At 37.2% G+C, this 17,946-nt stretch overlaps 1 protein-coding gene across 1 annotated transcript; it reads left to right on the top strand.

Moving 5' to 3' along the window:
* Nucleotides 1-2,666: 2,666 nt before the first annotated feature.
* On the top strand, nt 2,667-7,590 carry LOC113344971 (protein INVOLVED IN DE NOVO 2-like). Its single transcript, XM_026588839.1, has 7 exons — nt 2,667-2,874; nt 4,441-5,348; nt 5,444-5,625; nt 5,862-5,951; nt 6,078-6,368; nt 6,451-6,657; nt 7,003-7,590. Exons 2-7 carry the CDS (start codon nt 4,454-4,456, stop codon nt 7,231-7,233), a joined length of 1,896 nt encoding a protein of 631 aa, XP_026444624.1. The 5' UTR covers nt 2,667-2,874; nt 4,441-4,453; the 3' UTR covers nt 7,234-7,590.
* The last annotated feature ends 10,356 nt before the right edge of the window (nt 7,591-17,946 follow it).

The raw sequence follows: 17,946 nt of genomic DNA, 5'->3' as shown, positions 1-17,946 counted from the left end.
CCAAATGTTGGACTTTTGGCCTCGCAGGCTTTAGTCACGGTTTACCAAAAATGAATTACCGTGACCATAGGCATCTGGACACGGTAAAATACTGTGACCAAAGGCCATTTTTGTACTAGTGTTTGGATCAGATTTCTTAAGCCTTCCCTCAATGGCATTAGTTTTTATACTTGCTTCAGCAATAGTATCTACTGAAAACATCTTCAACTCCTTCTGTATATACTCATGGAACCCAGAAATATACTTCATATAGATAGTATGATCTTCCAAGTCCAAATCCAAAACCATAGCTTGATTCTGAAATTCCAAAGTATATTCTTGTACGGTTTGGTTGTATGACTGCTTCAAGTTGTACTACTTGAACCATCTCTCCTCAAGGTAGCCAACCGGATAAAACTGTTTCCTTACAACTGCCTTGAATCTTTTCCACGACAATACTCCCTTACCTTGGTTTTGTCTTTGATAAGCTTTCCACCAGGTTAGAGCATGCTTTTGTAGCTTCAATGCCGCGAAAGAAATCATTTCTTTTGAACCATATTCAAAGAAAGAAAAATACGTCTCTAGACGTTCAATCCAATCATCCAGTTTCTCTATGTCGACACTTCCATCATAAAGTGGAATATCAATACGGAAATCAATTTTTAGATTCTTACCATGAAGTTGAGTTGAAGTAGAACTTTTGAGAGACTCACTTTTCTTCTTTTCGTCCTCATCTTCTTCTTATTCTTCTTCTTCCTCATCCTCATCCGAAGCTTCAGGTGAAGGTATAATCTTTTTCTTCGTCTTTGGCTTGGGTGTATGAGAACGAATATATTGCCAGGGTGGTTTGAATCGACTTCATGTCTGTTTGCAGCGTAGCCACCTTTGTTTTCTTAACGTCCTCTAGCTTCTCGAGTACCTCACCAAGTTTTATGTAGAGAGATCTAGTGAAAACCATAAACCATAGGGATCTACCCTAGAAACTAACCTTGCTCCTGGTACCAACTTGATACGGTTTGATCTCTTTACCTTGGAAGCTATTATTATAGAGGCGGAATTCAAAATAATAATAGACGAAAAGACTTAGAAAAAAGAGACACAAGAAAGTAATGTGAAAAAAATTATCTTCTCTAGATTATGAATAAGAAAACGATTCCAATTCTCTCTTTGTTACGCTCACAATCTTCTAAACAGTGGATCAACCTTAAACTGTTTGCTAGGTTTTATGTATCTAGTATTTAGTATATGTCTAGTTAACAAACCTCTCTATTTATAGACTTTATCGTACTCAGCCGACTAGGTATTCTATTAGGAATCTATTTCCTAAACTAAGAGTGTTGCATAAAACAAACTCTTTCTTAACTAGGAATTCTGCCTAAACAAGGATTCTTCCCTCAACTTAGCTTGAGGTTAACTAAGTTCCCTAAGGAGAGCGGATACACCTGTATTAGAATGTCTTTTTTTTTTTTGACGAAATACGCGGTTAATCCGCATCCGGCCCGTACAATCCGCTGATCCGTAGAGGTCAAATCTGCTGGTGATTGGACCGGTCATGGTTCAATTTTCCAAATCCGCAACTTTGACTGTTTGGTTGCGGGTGACCCAAATCCGCAACCGTCCGTACGTTGCACACCCCTAGCGCATATGATCGAATATGCAAAATTGAGATTTGGAATAAACCCGATTAGAAAACAAGTCATAAGAAAACGAAAAGGGACAAAACCAAATGCCCAAATTTCTACTCACACACTTGTCATGGTTTAACAACAAAGAAATCTCGCCAACTTCTTACCTATAAACAACACAGGCGTGTTCCCGGAAAACGTGCAAGGCAAAATTCTCAGCCTAAACCCAATAGTCATCAAGTAGATAATATCACCGTTAGAGCAAGTCTTATGGTAGAATCTATCCTATTTCAAGTGTGGAAAAATAGTGGGATGTCTAGTCTAGTGGTATTTTTCATGAAAAATCCAAGCAATGTTCCATGGTTTCGTGAAATCCATAGTAGAGCCAATCAGATTAGCGTAAAACGCTATTCAGAATAGCACACTAGAAGATGAAAAGCGCTAATCAGAATAGCACACTAGAAGACGAAAATCGCTAATCAGAATAGCGCTCAACACTATTCAGAATAACGTTTTTTTTTAATTCTTAAAATGAGCCATTGAAAATCTAATGGCTGAGAAAAAAACGCTAATCTGATTAGTGCTCAACGCTATTAAAATTATCGTTTTTGTTGTTTCACCACTATACTTGCGCTTCCATCCACAATTACAAATGCGGAGGTAGCGTGGAAGATGGAACTCTTCAACCATAACACTTGCTCTGATACCAAGATAGGACTTACGCGATGAAGTTTCGTGCACATTTTGAGTAAAACTTGTTAGAATGAATGCAAATTGTCAGGTTAAAAACACGTTAGGATCACCTGTGTTCACCCCATAGCCAAAGACTAGTGGTGCGTGAATCCTAATGGTCACGGATAAGATGTTTCTTACACACGAATGATTAATAATTTAATACAACAATTAAACGCTGAAACAACTTTTATCAGGTGACACGCCACTGCATCATCGCATAACCGTCGGATCAATCCGTACGACTGCGCCCGTGAAAAACAAGGTAAAATCAACGGCACCGTCATCGCTTATATATTCCCCCATTCTCCACCTGGAAAGCTCATTTCATTTGGTGAAATCATAAAGAATCCCATTCACTCTCTCTCTGTCAAAAACCCTGAAGCCGTTTCAATACGGATTTAGGGTTTCAATTTCAACACCACCACCATTATCATCTTCATCATCAATCTGCGGCTTCGTAATCTAGAGTTTCCGATCTTGTTTGTTTTGAAGGAAGGAGGTTTTGAAGTTTTGTTCGGAGATCTTGGATTATTAAGTAAGAAAAACCCTAACTCTTTGATTTTGGTTCGATTTTTGCATGTTTCAGTTTCGATTTTGTTTGTTTGGTTTTAGTCTTGATCTTGTTAATGTAGTGAATGTGTTTGTTTATTTGCTAATTTTTTTTTTTTGGACTTTTTCTCACCGATTTTGGTCTTGTTTTGTTACTTGGAATTCCTGTAAGGGGAAATGATTTTTCGTCAAATCTGATTGTGTGTTTTTTTATTTTACACTGATTTTCACATTGTATTGTACCGGTAAGCATGATTTTGGTTTTATCTTGTTTGTTCGTAGTTTGATTAGTGTTATTACATGGAATTTTTCTGGATGGAGTTGGTTTTTCACCAAATCTGAGTATGTTTGGCTTATTTCCCCTGATTTTCACACTGTGTAAGTCAGATTTTGGTGATTTTGAGTGTGTTTTAGTATTTTACATGGGAGATTGTTGTTAGGAAGTTGATTTTTCTTCAAGTCTGAGCGTGTAGTGGTTTGTGTCTACTAATTTCTGCATTGTATTCTACCGAGTATGATTGTGTTGTCTTGATTATGTTGATACTGAGTGTGTTAATTATGCCTACATGATTTATTGTAGTGGAAATGGTTTTTCCTCTTGATGCTGTTTATTTACTCTAATTTGTATACAAATTTGTTCATATGGTGATGGGTGATATGTTTTGCTGGAGGATTTTGTTAGTTTGAGTAATTTTGTTGGATGTTTGAAATGAATTGAATGTTTGAGGATAATACAAGTGGTCTAACTTCCTGTATTGTCTTTGTTAAGTATGAAATCTGTAGTCAATTGGTTTATGGAGACTACCTGTTTGAGGTTTTCATTTTGTTTGCAGTATGATTACGTTCTTGATCTCTGTTGATACTTAATATTCTGCATGAAAATGTTTTCTTTGAAGTTGATTTTTCTTTTACCCTGCATATGTTGTATATTCCGACTAGATCAGGCAGTAGTATTATCCTGCATTGGCGAAAAACTTGTATATCTTGAGGAGTTTGTTAGGTTGAATGAATTTTTTGAGTTTTTAAAGTGAAGTGTTGTATTAAGATTTAGCTTTCTTGTTAGATCTATATGTTCTCTTTTTGGCAAGCATGAGTTCTGTGGTTGACATTGTTCAGTTTTGCAAAATTGGGAGAACGACTGTTAAGGGATTAGTAGGAGTTATTTCTGTGAGGTTGTTCATTACATACTTTTAGTTTTATGAAACAATGGGGATAGCTGAAAGTTGGAGAGGCTTGCATTACTATAAGGGATTAGTAGGAGTTCTTGTCTGTGAGGTTGTTCATTACCTGCTTTAGTTGTATGAAACAATGTAGATAGCTGAAAGTTGGAGAGGCTTGCATTAATGTGCAGGTTGTCAACTGCGTGATTTTGTGTTAATGAGTAACTTCTTATTGCTTGTGCTTTTAGATTGTTTCAATGTAGAGACTGCTTACCATTTGATGGTTATATGACGTTAACAGAATAGGAGTAAATATTAGCCAAAAAGAATCTTGTAGGTTACGCTTGTTTACAGATCTTTATCACTTGATTTAGTGTTGCAATTTTCTTTAGGTGACACAGCATAATGAGCTCTGATGAAGATTCAGACATTAGCGAGTCTGAGATTGATGATTATGGAGATAAGGAGTATGAATTGATGAAGAATGGGAAACACAAAGTCAAATTCGGAGAGAATGTCTTTCGCTGTCCATTTTGTCAAGGGAAGAAGAAGCGAGACTACCTCTACAAGGATATCATGCAGCACGCTACTGGGATAGCAAGTTCTCATAGTAAGAGTGCTAAACACAAGGCAAACCACTTGGCATTGTCTAAATATCTGGAGACGGAGCTAGCACCAGTAGTGGTTCAAGCTCAGCCTGACGTTGATGCTGATCCACCTGCTGAACGGAACCGTGATGAACTATTTGTCTATCCTTGGATGGGTGTTGTTGCGAACCTTCCTACCGAATGGAAAGATGGAAAATATGTTGGAGAAAGTGGTTCTAAGCTCAGAGACCAGTTCATAAGGCAAGGGTTTAATCCTGTGAAGGTTCAGCCTCTTTGGAATTATCGTGGTCATTCAGGTTTCGCGATTGTAATTTTTAACAAAGACTGGCCTGGGTTTCACAATGCAATGTCGTTCGAGAAGTACTTTGAAGCGGATCATCATGGGAAGCGAGATTGGTATGCAAAGAAGCACTATGGGACTAGTCTATATGGCTGGGTGGCACGAGATGATGACTACGATGCTGGAAATATTGTTGCTGAACACCTGAGAAAAAATGGGGACCTAAAAACTACCGCTGATATTGTGGCTGAAGAAGAGAGAAAGACGAATAAACTTGTCTCTAAGTTGGCAAATGATATTGAAGTCAAAAGTATGAAAATGAAAGAAATCGAGTGCAAATACAATGAAACCAATCTATCTCTGAGTAACTTGATGAATCAGAACGATAAGCTTCATCAAAAATACAATGATGGTATGTTAGGAGATTTATATATTTTAAGTTCGGTATTTTCCGTTATGGCATTTACAGCTACAAAAACTGACCCATGTTTGATCTGTGTTTGGCAGAAATTTTAAAGATGCAACAGACCGCGAAGAATCATTTCCAGAGGATTTGCCAGGAGCACAATAAAGTCAAGTCAGAGTTGGACACTCAAAGGAAGGAGCTCGAGCGTCGTAGAGCAGAACTAGAAAAGCGTGAGGCCCAGAATGAAACTGAGCGGAACAAACTAGCCGAGGAAAAATTACAGGTAAGACGCGCTGCAATTTTACTATCGGCTTCTGTGAGTTATTGCAGGATATCATTGTTGTCTTGTTGATCAACTAGTACTAGTCTATTTTAGTTGCTTTAAGGAAACCATAATCTTTTACTGTTCTGGTATGGACTGCTGCTTGTGGTAACATTCTTGTATAGTTGTATGACCTGTGTATATATTGTTTTTCCTTTGTCATGGTAGCTGATTGATGTTATTGTTTGTGTGTTCAGAATGCCACTAAGAATAGCTCTCTTGAAATGGCTAGTGTGGAGCAAAAGAAGGCAGATGAAAATGTGCTTAAGCTTGCTGAAGACCAGAAGGTATAGTATCTAATGACACATCTTGATAGATTATCTGTTGGTGTGTATATCTTTAAAGTCAGCAGAACAATGGAAACACAAATCTTGGAACTTAAATTATTAATTGGTTATGATTGTTAATCACAGAGAGAAAAGGAAAACTTGCATAATAGAATACTTGCTTTAGAGAAGCAATTGGATGCAAAACAAGCTTTGGAGCTGGAAATTGAGCGGTTGAAGGGGAATTTAAATGTGCTGAGGCACATGGGAGGAGATAACGCGGACGAGGCATTCAACACGAAGATGGATGAAATGTCTAAGAACTTGGAAGAGAAAGAGGGTGAACTGGAAAGTCTTGAAGATCTTAACCAGGCTCTGGTAGTCAAGGAGCGTAAAAGCAATGATGAGCTACAAGAAGCTCGTAAAGAACTAATTACCGTAATCTCTCTCTCTCTCTCTCTCTTGATCTACCGTTTTCTGTTGTGGTGATTCTTATGCCGTAATCCTCTCTGGCTTGTAGGGACTGAGAGATATATCAACTGGTCGTGCTCTTATTGGGGTCAAAAGAATGGGGGAGCTTGATAACAAACCATTCCATGAAGCGTGTAAGAGGAAATATGGCAGCGGAAGTGATGAAGCTACACTGATGTGCTCCGCCTGGGAAGAATACCTTAGAGATCCGGACTGGCACCCTTACAAAATCATCAAAGTGGGAAATAGTCATCAGGTATAAATGTGCCACAATTTCTTTTGTTCATGTTCTGTAAATGTTAAAGGCTATAAGGTTATCCTGTCACTAATTCCTTTACAATATTTACATCCAAGTAAAAGATTCCACTTAGGGGAAGGTATAAGGTTAAAATACAATGCAAATTGGAGACCTCAGTAGACCCAAGACCTCCTGCAGGAATAGATAAAATAAAACTCAATTTGATGACAGATTTTAGGATTCATGCGAAAGCACTTCTGGTTCCGTGTCCTAGATAATGCAGTTGCTGGTTAGCCTTGTTTACTATCTTGAACAAGAATGAGTATGTATTTTACACTGAGCATCATTGTTATGCTAATGCAGGAGATTATAAACGAAGATGATGAGAAGTTGAAGGGTCTGAGAAGAGATTTTGGTGAGGATGTTTACACTGCTGTCTCCACTGCCCTCATGGAGATGAACGAATATAACCCTAGTGGAAGGTACATTGTTCCAGAGTTGTGGAACTTCAAGGAGAATAGAAAGGCTACTTTGAAAGAAGTGGTTGCATTCATTCTTAAGCAGTGGAAGAGCTCTAAGCGTAAGAGGACTTAAAAGCTGATGGTATAGTATATAACTTTTCATAGTAATGACCAGTGAGTAGAGTTGGTAGTAAGACCCGTGATTCTTAGGTATAGTTGAGACAGATGAACATATTGACCTCCTGAACGACTATCTTTTAAAGGAATTACTGTACATTCCTTGGCAACACCCTGTTTTACATCTACAGAGGGAGTCTTTTAAAAAATTCAGTTTTAGGTGGTGCACAGTTATGTGGCATCATAAGAGTAGTTTAGCACTTTATTTTTGGTGGTTTCTTCGGGGCAGTGATGCCGCACCCACTTGAAACAAAGAGATGAACCTCATTGATACATGATATTTGATCTTCCACGTCTGATGTTATTTGCTTTAGTTGTTTTTGTGGTTGGTTTTAACATTTCAATTATGTAGCCTGCATAATTAGTATAGTCAGTAGACAGTAAGGATAAAGATTGCATACTGCTTGCTAGAATTGAGGCAGTTTTTAATTAGCATTTTCTATTGATCTTCCTTCCTGTCATTGCAGTCTAGGGTTTTCGTTACTGGCCTTCTTACATGACAAAAAAGAGAACGGGGAATGTTATATGAGATTTCATCAAACTAGAGTAATCATTACTAGGTAGATCTGATAAATGAAGAGCTATTTATTCTCATTCTTCATACATCATTCATGAATGCATACGATTTGTTCTAGCATACATTATTTTTTCATATGGCTAAAAAATTGATCTATACCTGCACGATTCATAGGAGGTCATAGATTGTCCTGCTTTATAGGCCCTTGATTGCTTCGTGGTAGTCTTTTTCTTCCCGCACATCCCCAACGCGCATACCTGAATTAACTGAGGCTAAACTCTCAGTATTCTGTTATGATGTCCTTTTTCATTTTCTTTTAATCTTATTCTCACAACACAAGAACCCTTCTGCCACTCTAAAGGTAAACACTGCTGGACCCTAGTTATCCGAGCATGTAGTAGGATCTCACCATTCTCTAAAGGCACTACGCTTCTTAAGTAGTCATAGAAAGGGATGTTCATGATTAGTTGATTGTCAGTCTTGAACACTTTAGACCAAGACTCTCTAACCCCATAATCCTTCATCACCCATATCTCAAAACCAACCTTAGAAACGCTGCAAGCAGACAAAGGCAACCTCTCAACACATCAACAAATCTGTAGTCAAATTCTGTCCATGCCTTCAGCTAGTGGTATCTCTTTGAATATTTCTTCTTCCAAATTGAATGAAAGTATAACTTGTGATTCTGGATTACTTGTAGGAGGCTTTTTTCTTTTTCTTGATTCAGTACTTGTGCTTGCCTCAGTTAACCAATGTAGAGCTCCATTTAGAAACACCCCAGGCTCTCCTCTAGGAAGTTTTTAAGGAATGCAGGAACCATATGTTTTCCATGAATCCGAACTCAAAGTATATATCTCAACTCCAGAAACATGGATCCATGTTTCGTTCACGAAAAATGGTTACATACTTGTAACTAGAAAGGAAGATTTTCCTCGAAACTCGAGATTAATTACCGAAATAGAATTTTGGAATACCAAAACTGCAAACAGATAAAAACTGATTGTAGCCTTGAATTTCAGCATTCAGATTATTAGGAAAAGATTTTAACAAGCTAGCTCCATGAAAAAGTAAGCAAATCATTGCAAAATAAATTAAACGAAACACTGAGAGATGGAATGAGAAGAAGGTGTATCGATGTGTTGCTGGTCTTAGTTGGTATTAACTTGTAGCACACCAAGCTGAGAAGCTCACCCCAAGGTTCAAACGAAGGGGGACACTGAGAAGGTCATCAACCCAGTTAAATTGAACAGATGGGAGGAATTTGTTGAGATAATATGCTATAGGCTCCTTTTGCAATTTTCCAGGACCCTTTATGCTTAATTTCCTGAGAGAAGAAGTCCATAATCGTTAATCTGGTATATAGATGTCAGATTACTGCACCTTCTGATCTCTACTTCCTCAAGACAAGGGAATGAATTATCAGGTCGCGGAGGTGCAAACCATTCTTCCAAGTTTCCAGAGTACAAGATGAAGAACTTAATTAAGGAAGGGAATAACGTTGTTGTTGTTGCAGAACTATCTTTGCTGTCTTCTTCTTCTTGCTGGTAATAAAACTCTTTACCTAAACACTTGACTGAATTCATTCCTTGTATCCAAAGAGTCTGAAGACACGGGAGTTGACCCAGGCCTACTAATTTTTCACAACTCTTGCAGTTATACAAGTGTAATTGCACTAAATTAGGAAGATAAGAAGACGATGCCATCCACTTCCGAAACTTTAAACCAGGAAAATCTACGATAGTTAATGACTCCAATTTACGGTAAGGTTGGAGACCTTCCAGCACCGTAGTTCCAGCATCAGCTGCCAATTCAACGTCTTGTTGGGATTTCCATTCTAGGTACAAACTTGTAATGTTTTGCTTGTCTTTTAGCTTCGCCTTTTCCGCCTCTATTTTACCACCTCTGACATTCTCTAGATTTACAATTCCCAAAGTCCGTTTAGATGTGCTAATTCATGGATAGAACTGCAAGCGTTGATGGAGACATCATCTTCTTTCCTCAGCTGGTAAGGAGATAATACTTCGAGGCGACTTAGCTTTTCGATACCTCTAGGCGTTATTATACCATCTGTGTTTCCCCAATACTCCCGAATCCTCAGTTCCACCCACTTCTCAATGTTTTGGAGAAACTTGATAAACCCATTTCCAAATTTCACAAACACTAATTTACAGATATTGCTAGTTAAAGACTCGGGCAATTCTGTTATTCCAGTTTCAGATAAATCAAGTGACCTTAGTTGTGTCAAACCTCCAAAGTTACGAGGTAGTGCAGGTAGTGCCTTTAAAGTTGGACTTGGTTAAATTATAGAGAAGACAGATTGAATCAGGTAATTCTGCCATTGTTGTCCATGAAATATCAAGGGATGATAGATTTTGGAGATGACCAATGTTTGTGGGTAAGACACTAATATCCCTACAAGCATTGATATTTAAAGTCTGCAAATTGGTGAGCCTAGTAATAGAATCGGGTAGAAGGTTGGCGTCGGAATAAGAGAAATCTCGATGTCTCAAATTAATCAAAGAACCAATTCCTTCTTTGAGAATGTTCTGAACATTTTGGGAGGATTGAAGGTTTAGAGTTTGGAGATTGTGGAGGCGATGAATGGATTCAGCAGCATGAATGTCTTCAAGATTAGAATAACTATAGCATCCCCAACAGAGTGTAGATTTATTTATTTTTAGTGACACATAGGATTTTAGACTTACGGTTTGGCATAAATTCATCTCCAACAATCTACAAGTTAGGAGGGACCAATTATTAAATATGAAGGTGTTCAAGAAAGTGTTATCTACATCTCCGGTTGCACCTCCACGTCATGTTTCTAACTAATTTTCTTTTAATTCTAAGGGTTCAAATTCTCATTGTTGGAGATGGTATTTTAGATATGAGATTCTATATTTACTCTATGTATATACCCCATAAATAAAAGGACTAAACTAAAAATTCACATAGGATTTTTTGCACCTTCTCTTGGAGATCTCCAATGATACATCCTTATCCTACATATATGGAAGGATAAAGTAAACATCGTTTGCTGATTTGTATTGAAAATTTCCTTAGATACAGGAATTTCTAGAAAATCATCTCCAACCGATAGAGTCTAGTTTTATTTGGGAATCTAGTTGGAACAATTTTATTTGCTACTATTATATTTGAAAAATATATTTTGGGGAACAAATAACTATTCTACTTTTTAAAAATCTGGAAAGATATCTTCACATCCTTTAAATGATCCTATGAAATCAGAGGTTCTGTTTAGAGGATGTTATCTAACTACCTGCCAAATCATCTTCACAGTATATCTTCACATTCCCATTGGAGATGATTTTTAGGAAAAAAGTAGCACAATCCTTAAAAAAGGGAGCCTAACATCTTCCCATTGGAGATCCTCTAAGGTCAAGATACCTCATGTGTTTAAACTTCAAACTGAGAGAAGATATATGAGGAGGAGTTTCCTGAAAACTACTACCAGCACCAAGTCGATGTATTACACGTAGACGCTTGCTATTCAGTAGACTCGGATTAAAAAAACCTTCTTCTTGGAAAAGAATTGTCCGCAACTTTGTAGCTTTGTTTAAAACATCAAAATATGTTTTTGGTGTTCCTTTCATTGTTAACAGTAGCCAACGAATTTGAGATGCATCATTTTATTCTTCACTTGTATGAATCATGACTTCTTGACTGTCAACTTCACTTAACGCAAGATCATGTACAAAACCATGCATTTTGAAGGTTTCAATGTCAAATGAGTTGTCATCCCTTTTCACATCATGAAAGAATGAACTAGACAATAAACTAAGGAAATAATCATTACCAATATTTTCGAGTGAGTTTTGATTACCTTCATGAGATGGATGAATGAATCCTTCGGATATCCGCAATCGAATCAATATTTCTCTGTTATATCTCCAATCTTTGGGAAATTGTTGGAAAAAATGACTTTTTAATTAAAATTATTTTTGTTCGTGGTGTGGTTTAATCTAAGGACCTAAGGGTCTAAGGATACTTACTCATTTTATGGGTGAATGAAATGTTCCTTTAGTCCCATATTATGGAAAACTAAAGAGGAGTTCCACTATATAACTACTGTATTATGGATATATTGACAAACGAGGGTGGAACGGTTGGGGAAAACAATACATGTTCCAACCCATGCGACATACATGTATACCATGCACCAAGTCATTGTCTACTTGAATTTATTTTTGGCGAGTTTTTTTTTCTTTAGGAAATTAATTCCAAAAATATTTTGTACAAGTGTTTTATTTAAGGGAGAATTCCTTTTTTGGTTTTGATTTGTTTTACAAGAAATAAAACGTGTTTTAAGGAAAGCAAAACCTAGCTTAATTTTGAAGCAACTTTGTCTTATAAATATAAAATCGAATTTCTCTTTTTAGTGTGGGCTAGACGCGGCTATGTTTTCTTCTTCGTTTCTCCATATTTTCACTTTGGTTTTCCGCAACAGTGGTTGCATATTTTCCTTCCAAATCCTTGTTGTTGAGTTCGTAATTGGGTAGATTGTATTGTGCTTATACAGTCTATATCGGGCAGTTCTATCCTGGACACATCTCCGCTGATGGGGTATAACATTTCTCATTCTTGAGGAGTACCTGCGGACTAATGTGTTAAGGACAATTTGCTGAGCAGGTGGCTCTGCCCTCGTGTGTCAAGTTGTTGTTTTCAATTAGTTGATTATTTTCAGTACAACCGGGTTCATCTAATGTTTGCAGTTTCATTGTTATCGTTACAACAATCTTAACACATTAATCATCTTGTAACAATGGAGAAGAGCGATCAAAGGCAACGGATTTATGCTCGAGTTTTCTTGCATAATATCATGGTAGTTTTGAGAACGTCAGCGAAGGAGTACTGGAGGCGATTGGATACAGAGACGTCATAGCACATGCAATCATGAGTTTGGGAGCTCAAGGAACTCTGTCTGTAACCTAACTTTTCTAGGAAACATTGGATGGTTTTGGGTATTTCGTGCCGCCCACATTTGATTACGGAAACCAAGTTGCGTTGGTTGGTAGCCAGCCCACACACCCAGACAAAAGAGGGAGTCCATGTGATGGATTTTGGACTTAATTATTAAGGAAGCTATTTGCTTACGAGAGTGGGAAGAAGAAAGTGGAAGGGACCTATTTGTTGGAAGACTAAATGCTCCACCAGGGAAAGGAATTTCGTTCCTTAACCAAACACTTGGTGCGTGGCGCCGGCTGTTTGGACAATGTATGGTGATGTTTATTGACGTTTCTGACTATGTAAATCAAGCTGATTATTTAGCGTGTCTTCACACCTCCACGACCATGAGAGATGAAATGAGTCCATGCGGGTAGATTTAGGATCTGCTGGGCTGTATAATCAGATTTAATCATTAGATATTAAATTGCGGCTAAGAAGGGACCTGCGTTTGGTTTTACACTAAAGCATGTTGAGGATGCTCAGAACATGGAGATTCACTTCTAATGGCGTGATTTAGAAGCGGACATGAGGACGCAGTTTAATCGAAGCCAAAGGCATGGTGATAACTAGCCAGGATTAGAGGGAAGAGATAAACTAACGTGAAATTTATTCACGGCGAGCAGTTATGGATCATGAGTCAGACTACTTTGGTTTCACATGGGTGAAGTTTGGGTCTGTTTTCGGCTACGAGAAACATAGGGGTCAACTAAGTTGGCGCTGCTTGGGGGCATGATCTTTTATATGCAGACTCGGGACATGCTGTTCTGCTACCTTGAGTAAGCATGGTTTCAAAAGAAAATATGCGGGACCTTCACAAGAGGTACTTTTCATAAAATCTTAATCTAGCATTATTAAAATTAAGGGTAATTGTTACGTTAATAGAAATATTGATCATATGACAATTAACTTCTGAGAACGTAAAGACCTTAATAATAAAAAATAATAATGTATTTTGTTGAAAGGAACATAGACAAGTAGAGTGAAATGATGTCTTATGTTATGGTAACCAATGTGAGAGACTGGTGGGTGGACTTTGGAGCCACCAAGAATGATTTTCAAAACATAGATATGTTTACCTCCTAACAGGGGTTAGGGGATGACGAGAAACTCATTTGGGCTGCTCATCTGCATCAGAGGTTGCAGAGAAACAAAAGATTAAACTGCAGCTTACATCTCGAAACACTCTCACATTGAATGAAGTTTTTCTTCTTGTTCCGGACATCTGTAAGAATCTTGTGTTTTGTTTTGTTCTTGATGACAGTGGTTTTTAAAATTGGGATAGACTTGATCATGGAAACTCAATGCACAAATTGGCTTGCGTAGGAAACATACCAAAATTCAATTTAGACAGAGGTCATAATTATGAAATTTACGTAGAATATAAGCATGTTTAAATAAAATTAAATAAGATTATCCTGAGAAATTCTAACCTTTAGAATTAACTCTTTAAGACCTAGTTGTGATGATGTTAGATCACACTAGAGGTGGTTATAAATAGTTTCTCACATTCTTGACTATTTGTACTAGATACTGTCAGATATTTTTTGCTTAGAGGTAAGGATGATGCCTTAGAAGCCTTTAAGAGGTACAAACATGAAATTGAAAACCAGTTATGGGTTTTTACGAGTAAAACCAATAAGTCTGTCGAATGCCGTGTTGATTAGTTCAGGATTATCTGCAAGCTTGTGGGGGGAGGCCGTCCTCTTAGTTTGTTATATGATGAACATAACCTTTAAAGGATCAGATGAAACTTCATATGAATATGGAATGATTAACAACTATCTTATGAATACTTTAAAATGTGGGGGCTCGATGAGACCCGAAATTGTTGATGATATTTTGTTGGCTATCTTGAACATATAAATTAGTGGTTGTGAAATATGATATTTCTGACATTGGGTTGAATATAATTATGGAATCTATGGATGTTGAAATCTTTGAGAATGTTTGCTGTGAAATCTGACTATCGAAAGAGAAGTTTAGATGATCCCCTAGATGTGCCTTCAACCAGTCAGTCATTACCTTTAGAGGAAGACGAAACAGATATATATATAACCTAAAAGAGCTAGGTAGGTGGCTGAAGGCTACAAACAGAATGAAATGTGTATATTTCTTGACACCCATTCACGTGTGATTAAAATTACCTCTATTAGGATGTTAATTTTATATATGTTGTTAAAAACTCAGAGATACATCAGATGGATGTAAAAAGAACATTTTAAATGGTGAATTAGATAAAGAAATTTACATAAACCAACCTGGGGACTTTGTAGGAAAAGGTTGTGAAGACAAAGTATGTAAGTTGAACAAACTTTGAATGGTTTTCAAGTAAGCACGTAAACAGTGACATGAAATTTTTTTTTATCATGTAATAATGAGTAGTGGATTTAAGTTAATGAATCTGACAAGTAACTTGTTAAGGATGCATGTGTATCGTATGCTTGTATGTTGATGATATGCTTATCCTTGATACAAACATAGATGGGATTAATTCCACTAAAAACATGCACTGAATGAGAACGTTGACTTGGAAGACTTAGGCCATATTGATGTAATCTTATGGATGAGGATTAGAAGATAATCTAACTTTTATAGTCTTAGGCGTTTTCATTATATTGGATATGTGCTTAAGAGATAAAATCATTATGATTGAAAGTATGCTTGTACTCCGGACGATTATTTTTGTAGACTCAAGGAAAAATAAGGGTATTGGAGTATCTTAACTTGAATACTTAAGAGATATAGGATGTCTGATGAATTTAATGAACTGTAAGAGTCCAGACATTGTTATATTGTGAGTAAGTTAAGTATATATATACTTGTTGTCCAGAACAAGAGCATTGGGATGCACTTAGTAGAGTATTATGGTACCTAAAATACTCTATTACCTTTTGTTTGATTTATGAAAGGTATCTTGCTGTCCTTAAGGGACTTTGTGATGCAAACTGGATAATTGACTCAGAGTAGTCTAAGTCTATGAGTGGATATGCTTTCACTCTAGCAGGAGGGTTTGTTTTTTGGAAGATTTTCAAAACAGACATATATTGCTCAATTCATTATGGAATCCGAGAGTATTGCGTTAGATAAAGCATGAGAGGGGGCCGAGCGCCTAAGATACTTTTTAGAAGATATTCCTCTCCGGCATAGGCCTGTGCCAGCTATATCTATACATTGTGTTAGCCTAGCTGTAATAGCTAAAGCTAAAGACTAACTAATCTCAATCGACATTATTTTCATTGATTGGGTAGAGTCCAAGGAGAATATCGCGTAACCTTTGACGAAAGGTTTGTCCAAGGAGATAGTTAGAATTGCATCAAAGGGGATGGGGCTTAAGATTAATAATTAAACTTGCCATGAAGGATACTCAACCTTGCTGACGGGAGATCCCAAGATCAAGGTTTCGAATGAGACAACTAATTTATGGTGGGTAAAGGTAAACACTATCATAGAATTTTATTCTCTGTCCCTTTCCTATGGTGTAGACGTGATAGTGTGACTGCATGTGAAGGATGACTTTTAGGAAGTCTTAATGAGTTCTACAGTTTCAGTTTATGATTGAAGTGGGGTGTAGCAGTAACACTCTTTATGGAAACTCACCTATCTGAATGAGGAAGTGGGGCCGCTTCCTATGAGAATATGAGCTTTAATTCTCTAGAGCATTCTGAGAAACAGGATATGTCCAGAGCCAAATTGGACAAAACGGCACGAACTTAGCAGCACCTAGAGAGATATCATGTGTGGTTGTTATCGCAAATTATACCAAACGATGGCAGTTCAAGACATCGCGTTCACTGTCCATCGAGAAGTTTCGGTAATTTCTCACTAAGAAAAGGTTCAAGACCTCATGGACGCCTTCTGCCTAAAAGTGGTATTTCTCGCTTTCTGATTTCTGATTTTTTATCGGTATTTCATTCATGTGGGGGGATTGTTGGAAAAAATGAGTTTTTAATTAAAATTATTTTTGGTCGTGGTGTGGTTTGATTTAAGGACCTAAGGGTCTAAGGATACTTACTCATTTTATGGGTGAATGAAATGTTCCTTTAGTCCCATATTGTGGAAAACTAAAGAGGAGTTCCACTATATAACTATTGTATTATGGATATATTGACAAACGAGGGTGGAACGGTTGGGAAAAACAATACATGTTCCAACCCATGCGACATACACATATACCATACACCAAGTCATTGTCTACTTGAATTTATTTTTGGCGAGTTTTTTTTTCTTTAGGAAATTAATTCCAAAAATATTTTGTACAAGTGTTTTATTTAAGGGGGAATTCCTTTTTTGGTTTTGATTTGTTTTACAAGAAATAAAACGTGTTTTAAGGAAAGTAAAACCTAGCTTAATTTTGAAGCAACTTTGTCTTATAAATATAAAATCGAATTTCTCTTTTTAGTGTGGGCTAGACGCGGCCATGTTTTCTTCTTCTTTTCTCCATCTTTTCACTTTGGTTTTCCGCAACAGTGGTTGCATATCTTCCTTCCAAATCCTTGCTGTTGAGTTCATAATTGGGTAGATTGTATGGTGCTTATACAGTCAATATCGGGCAGTTTTATCCTGAACGCATCTCTGCTGATGGGGTATAACATCTCTCATTCTTGAGGAGTACCCGCGGACTAATGTGTTAAGGACAATTTGCTGAGCAGGTGGCTCTGCCCTCGTGTGTCAAGTTGTTGTTTTCAATTAGTTGATAATTTTCAGTACAACCGGGTTCATCTAATGTTTTCAGTTTCATTGCTACGGTTCCAACAATAAACAGCAATGCGAGATGCATTGTTTCAAATGGGATGGTAAAGTATCGTAACTCAATGTCAATATTGGTATGATTCCACCATTATAATCACCTAATTCTAAGTTTTTGTTGTCTCTCATTGACAACCAATGCCTCTCATCACTATGTGAGTGCATATAACAACCAAAAAAGTTTGCGGCAAGCGGCAACCCTCCACATTTTTTTGCTATCTCCTCTCCTATAATTATCATATTTGGGCTCTCGGATGCTCCACCTGAAGAAAAAGCTATGTTCTTGATAATAGACCAACACTCTACTTCAGATAATACATTTAGGTTGCACGGAGGAATTAAACCTTGCACCATCGATGCAACTTTTTGACTGCATGTAGTGACTATAATTTTACTACCAACAGAGCCGAAATCTAGGACACTCTTAACTTTATTCCATTC

Source organism: Papaver somniferum, unplaced genomic scaffold (assembly GCF_003573695.1).
Source record: "Papaver somniferum cultivar HN1 unplaced genomic scaffold, ASM357369v1 unplaced-scaffold_80, whole genome shotgun sequence".
Lineage (NCBI taxonomy): Eukaryota > Viridiplantae > Streptophyta > Magnoliopsida > Ranunculales > Papaveraceae > Papaver > Papaver somniferum.
This window is presented reverse-complemented; position numbering and strand designations above follow the sequence as displayed.

Coding starts and splice junctions, on each gene's coding strand:
- LOC113344971 (XM_026588839.1), top strand. CDS start 4,454: ATGAGCTCTGATGAAGATTCAGACATTAGCGAGTCTGAGATTGATGAT. Junction 5,952..6,077: donor AGCTTGCTGAAGACCAGAAG/GTATAGTATCTA, acceptor TGTTAATCACAG/AGAGAAAAGGAAAACTTGCA. Junction 6,369..6,450: donor CTCGTAAAGAACTAATTACC/GTAATCTCTCTC, acceptor TCTGGCTTGTAG/GGACTGAGAGATATATCAAC.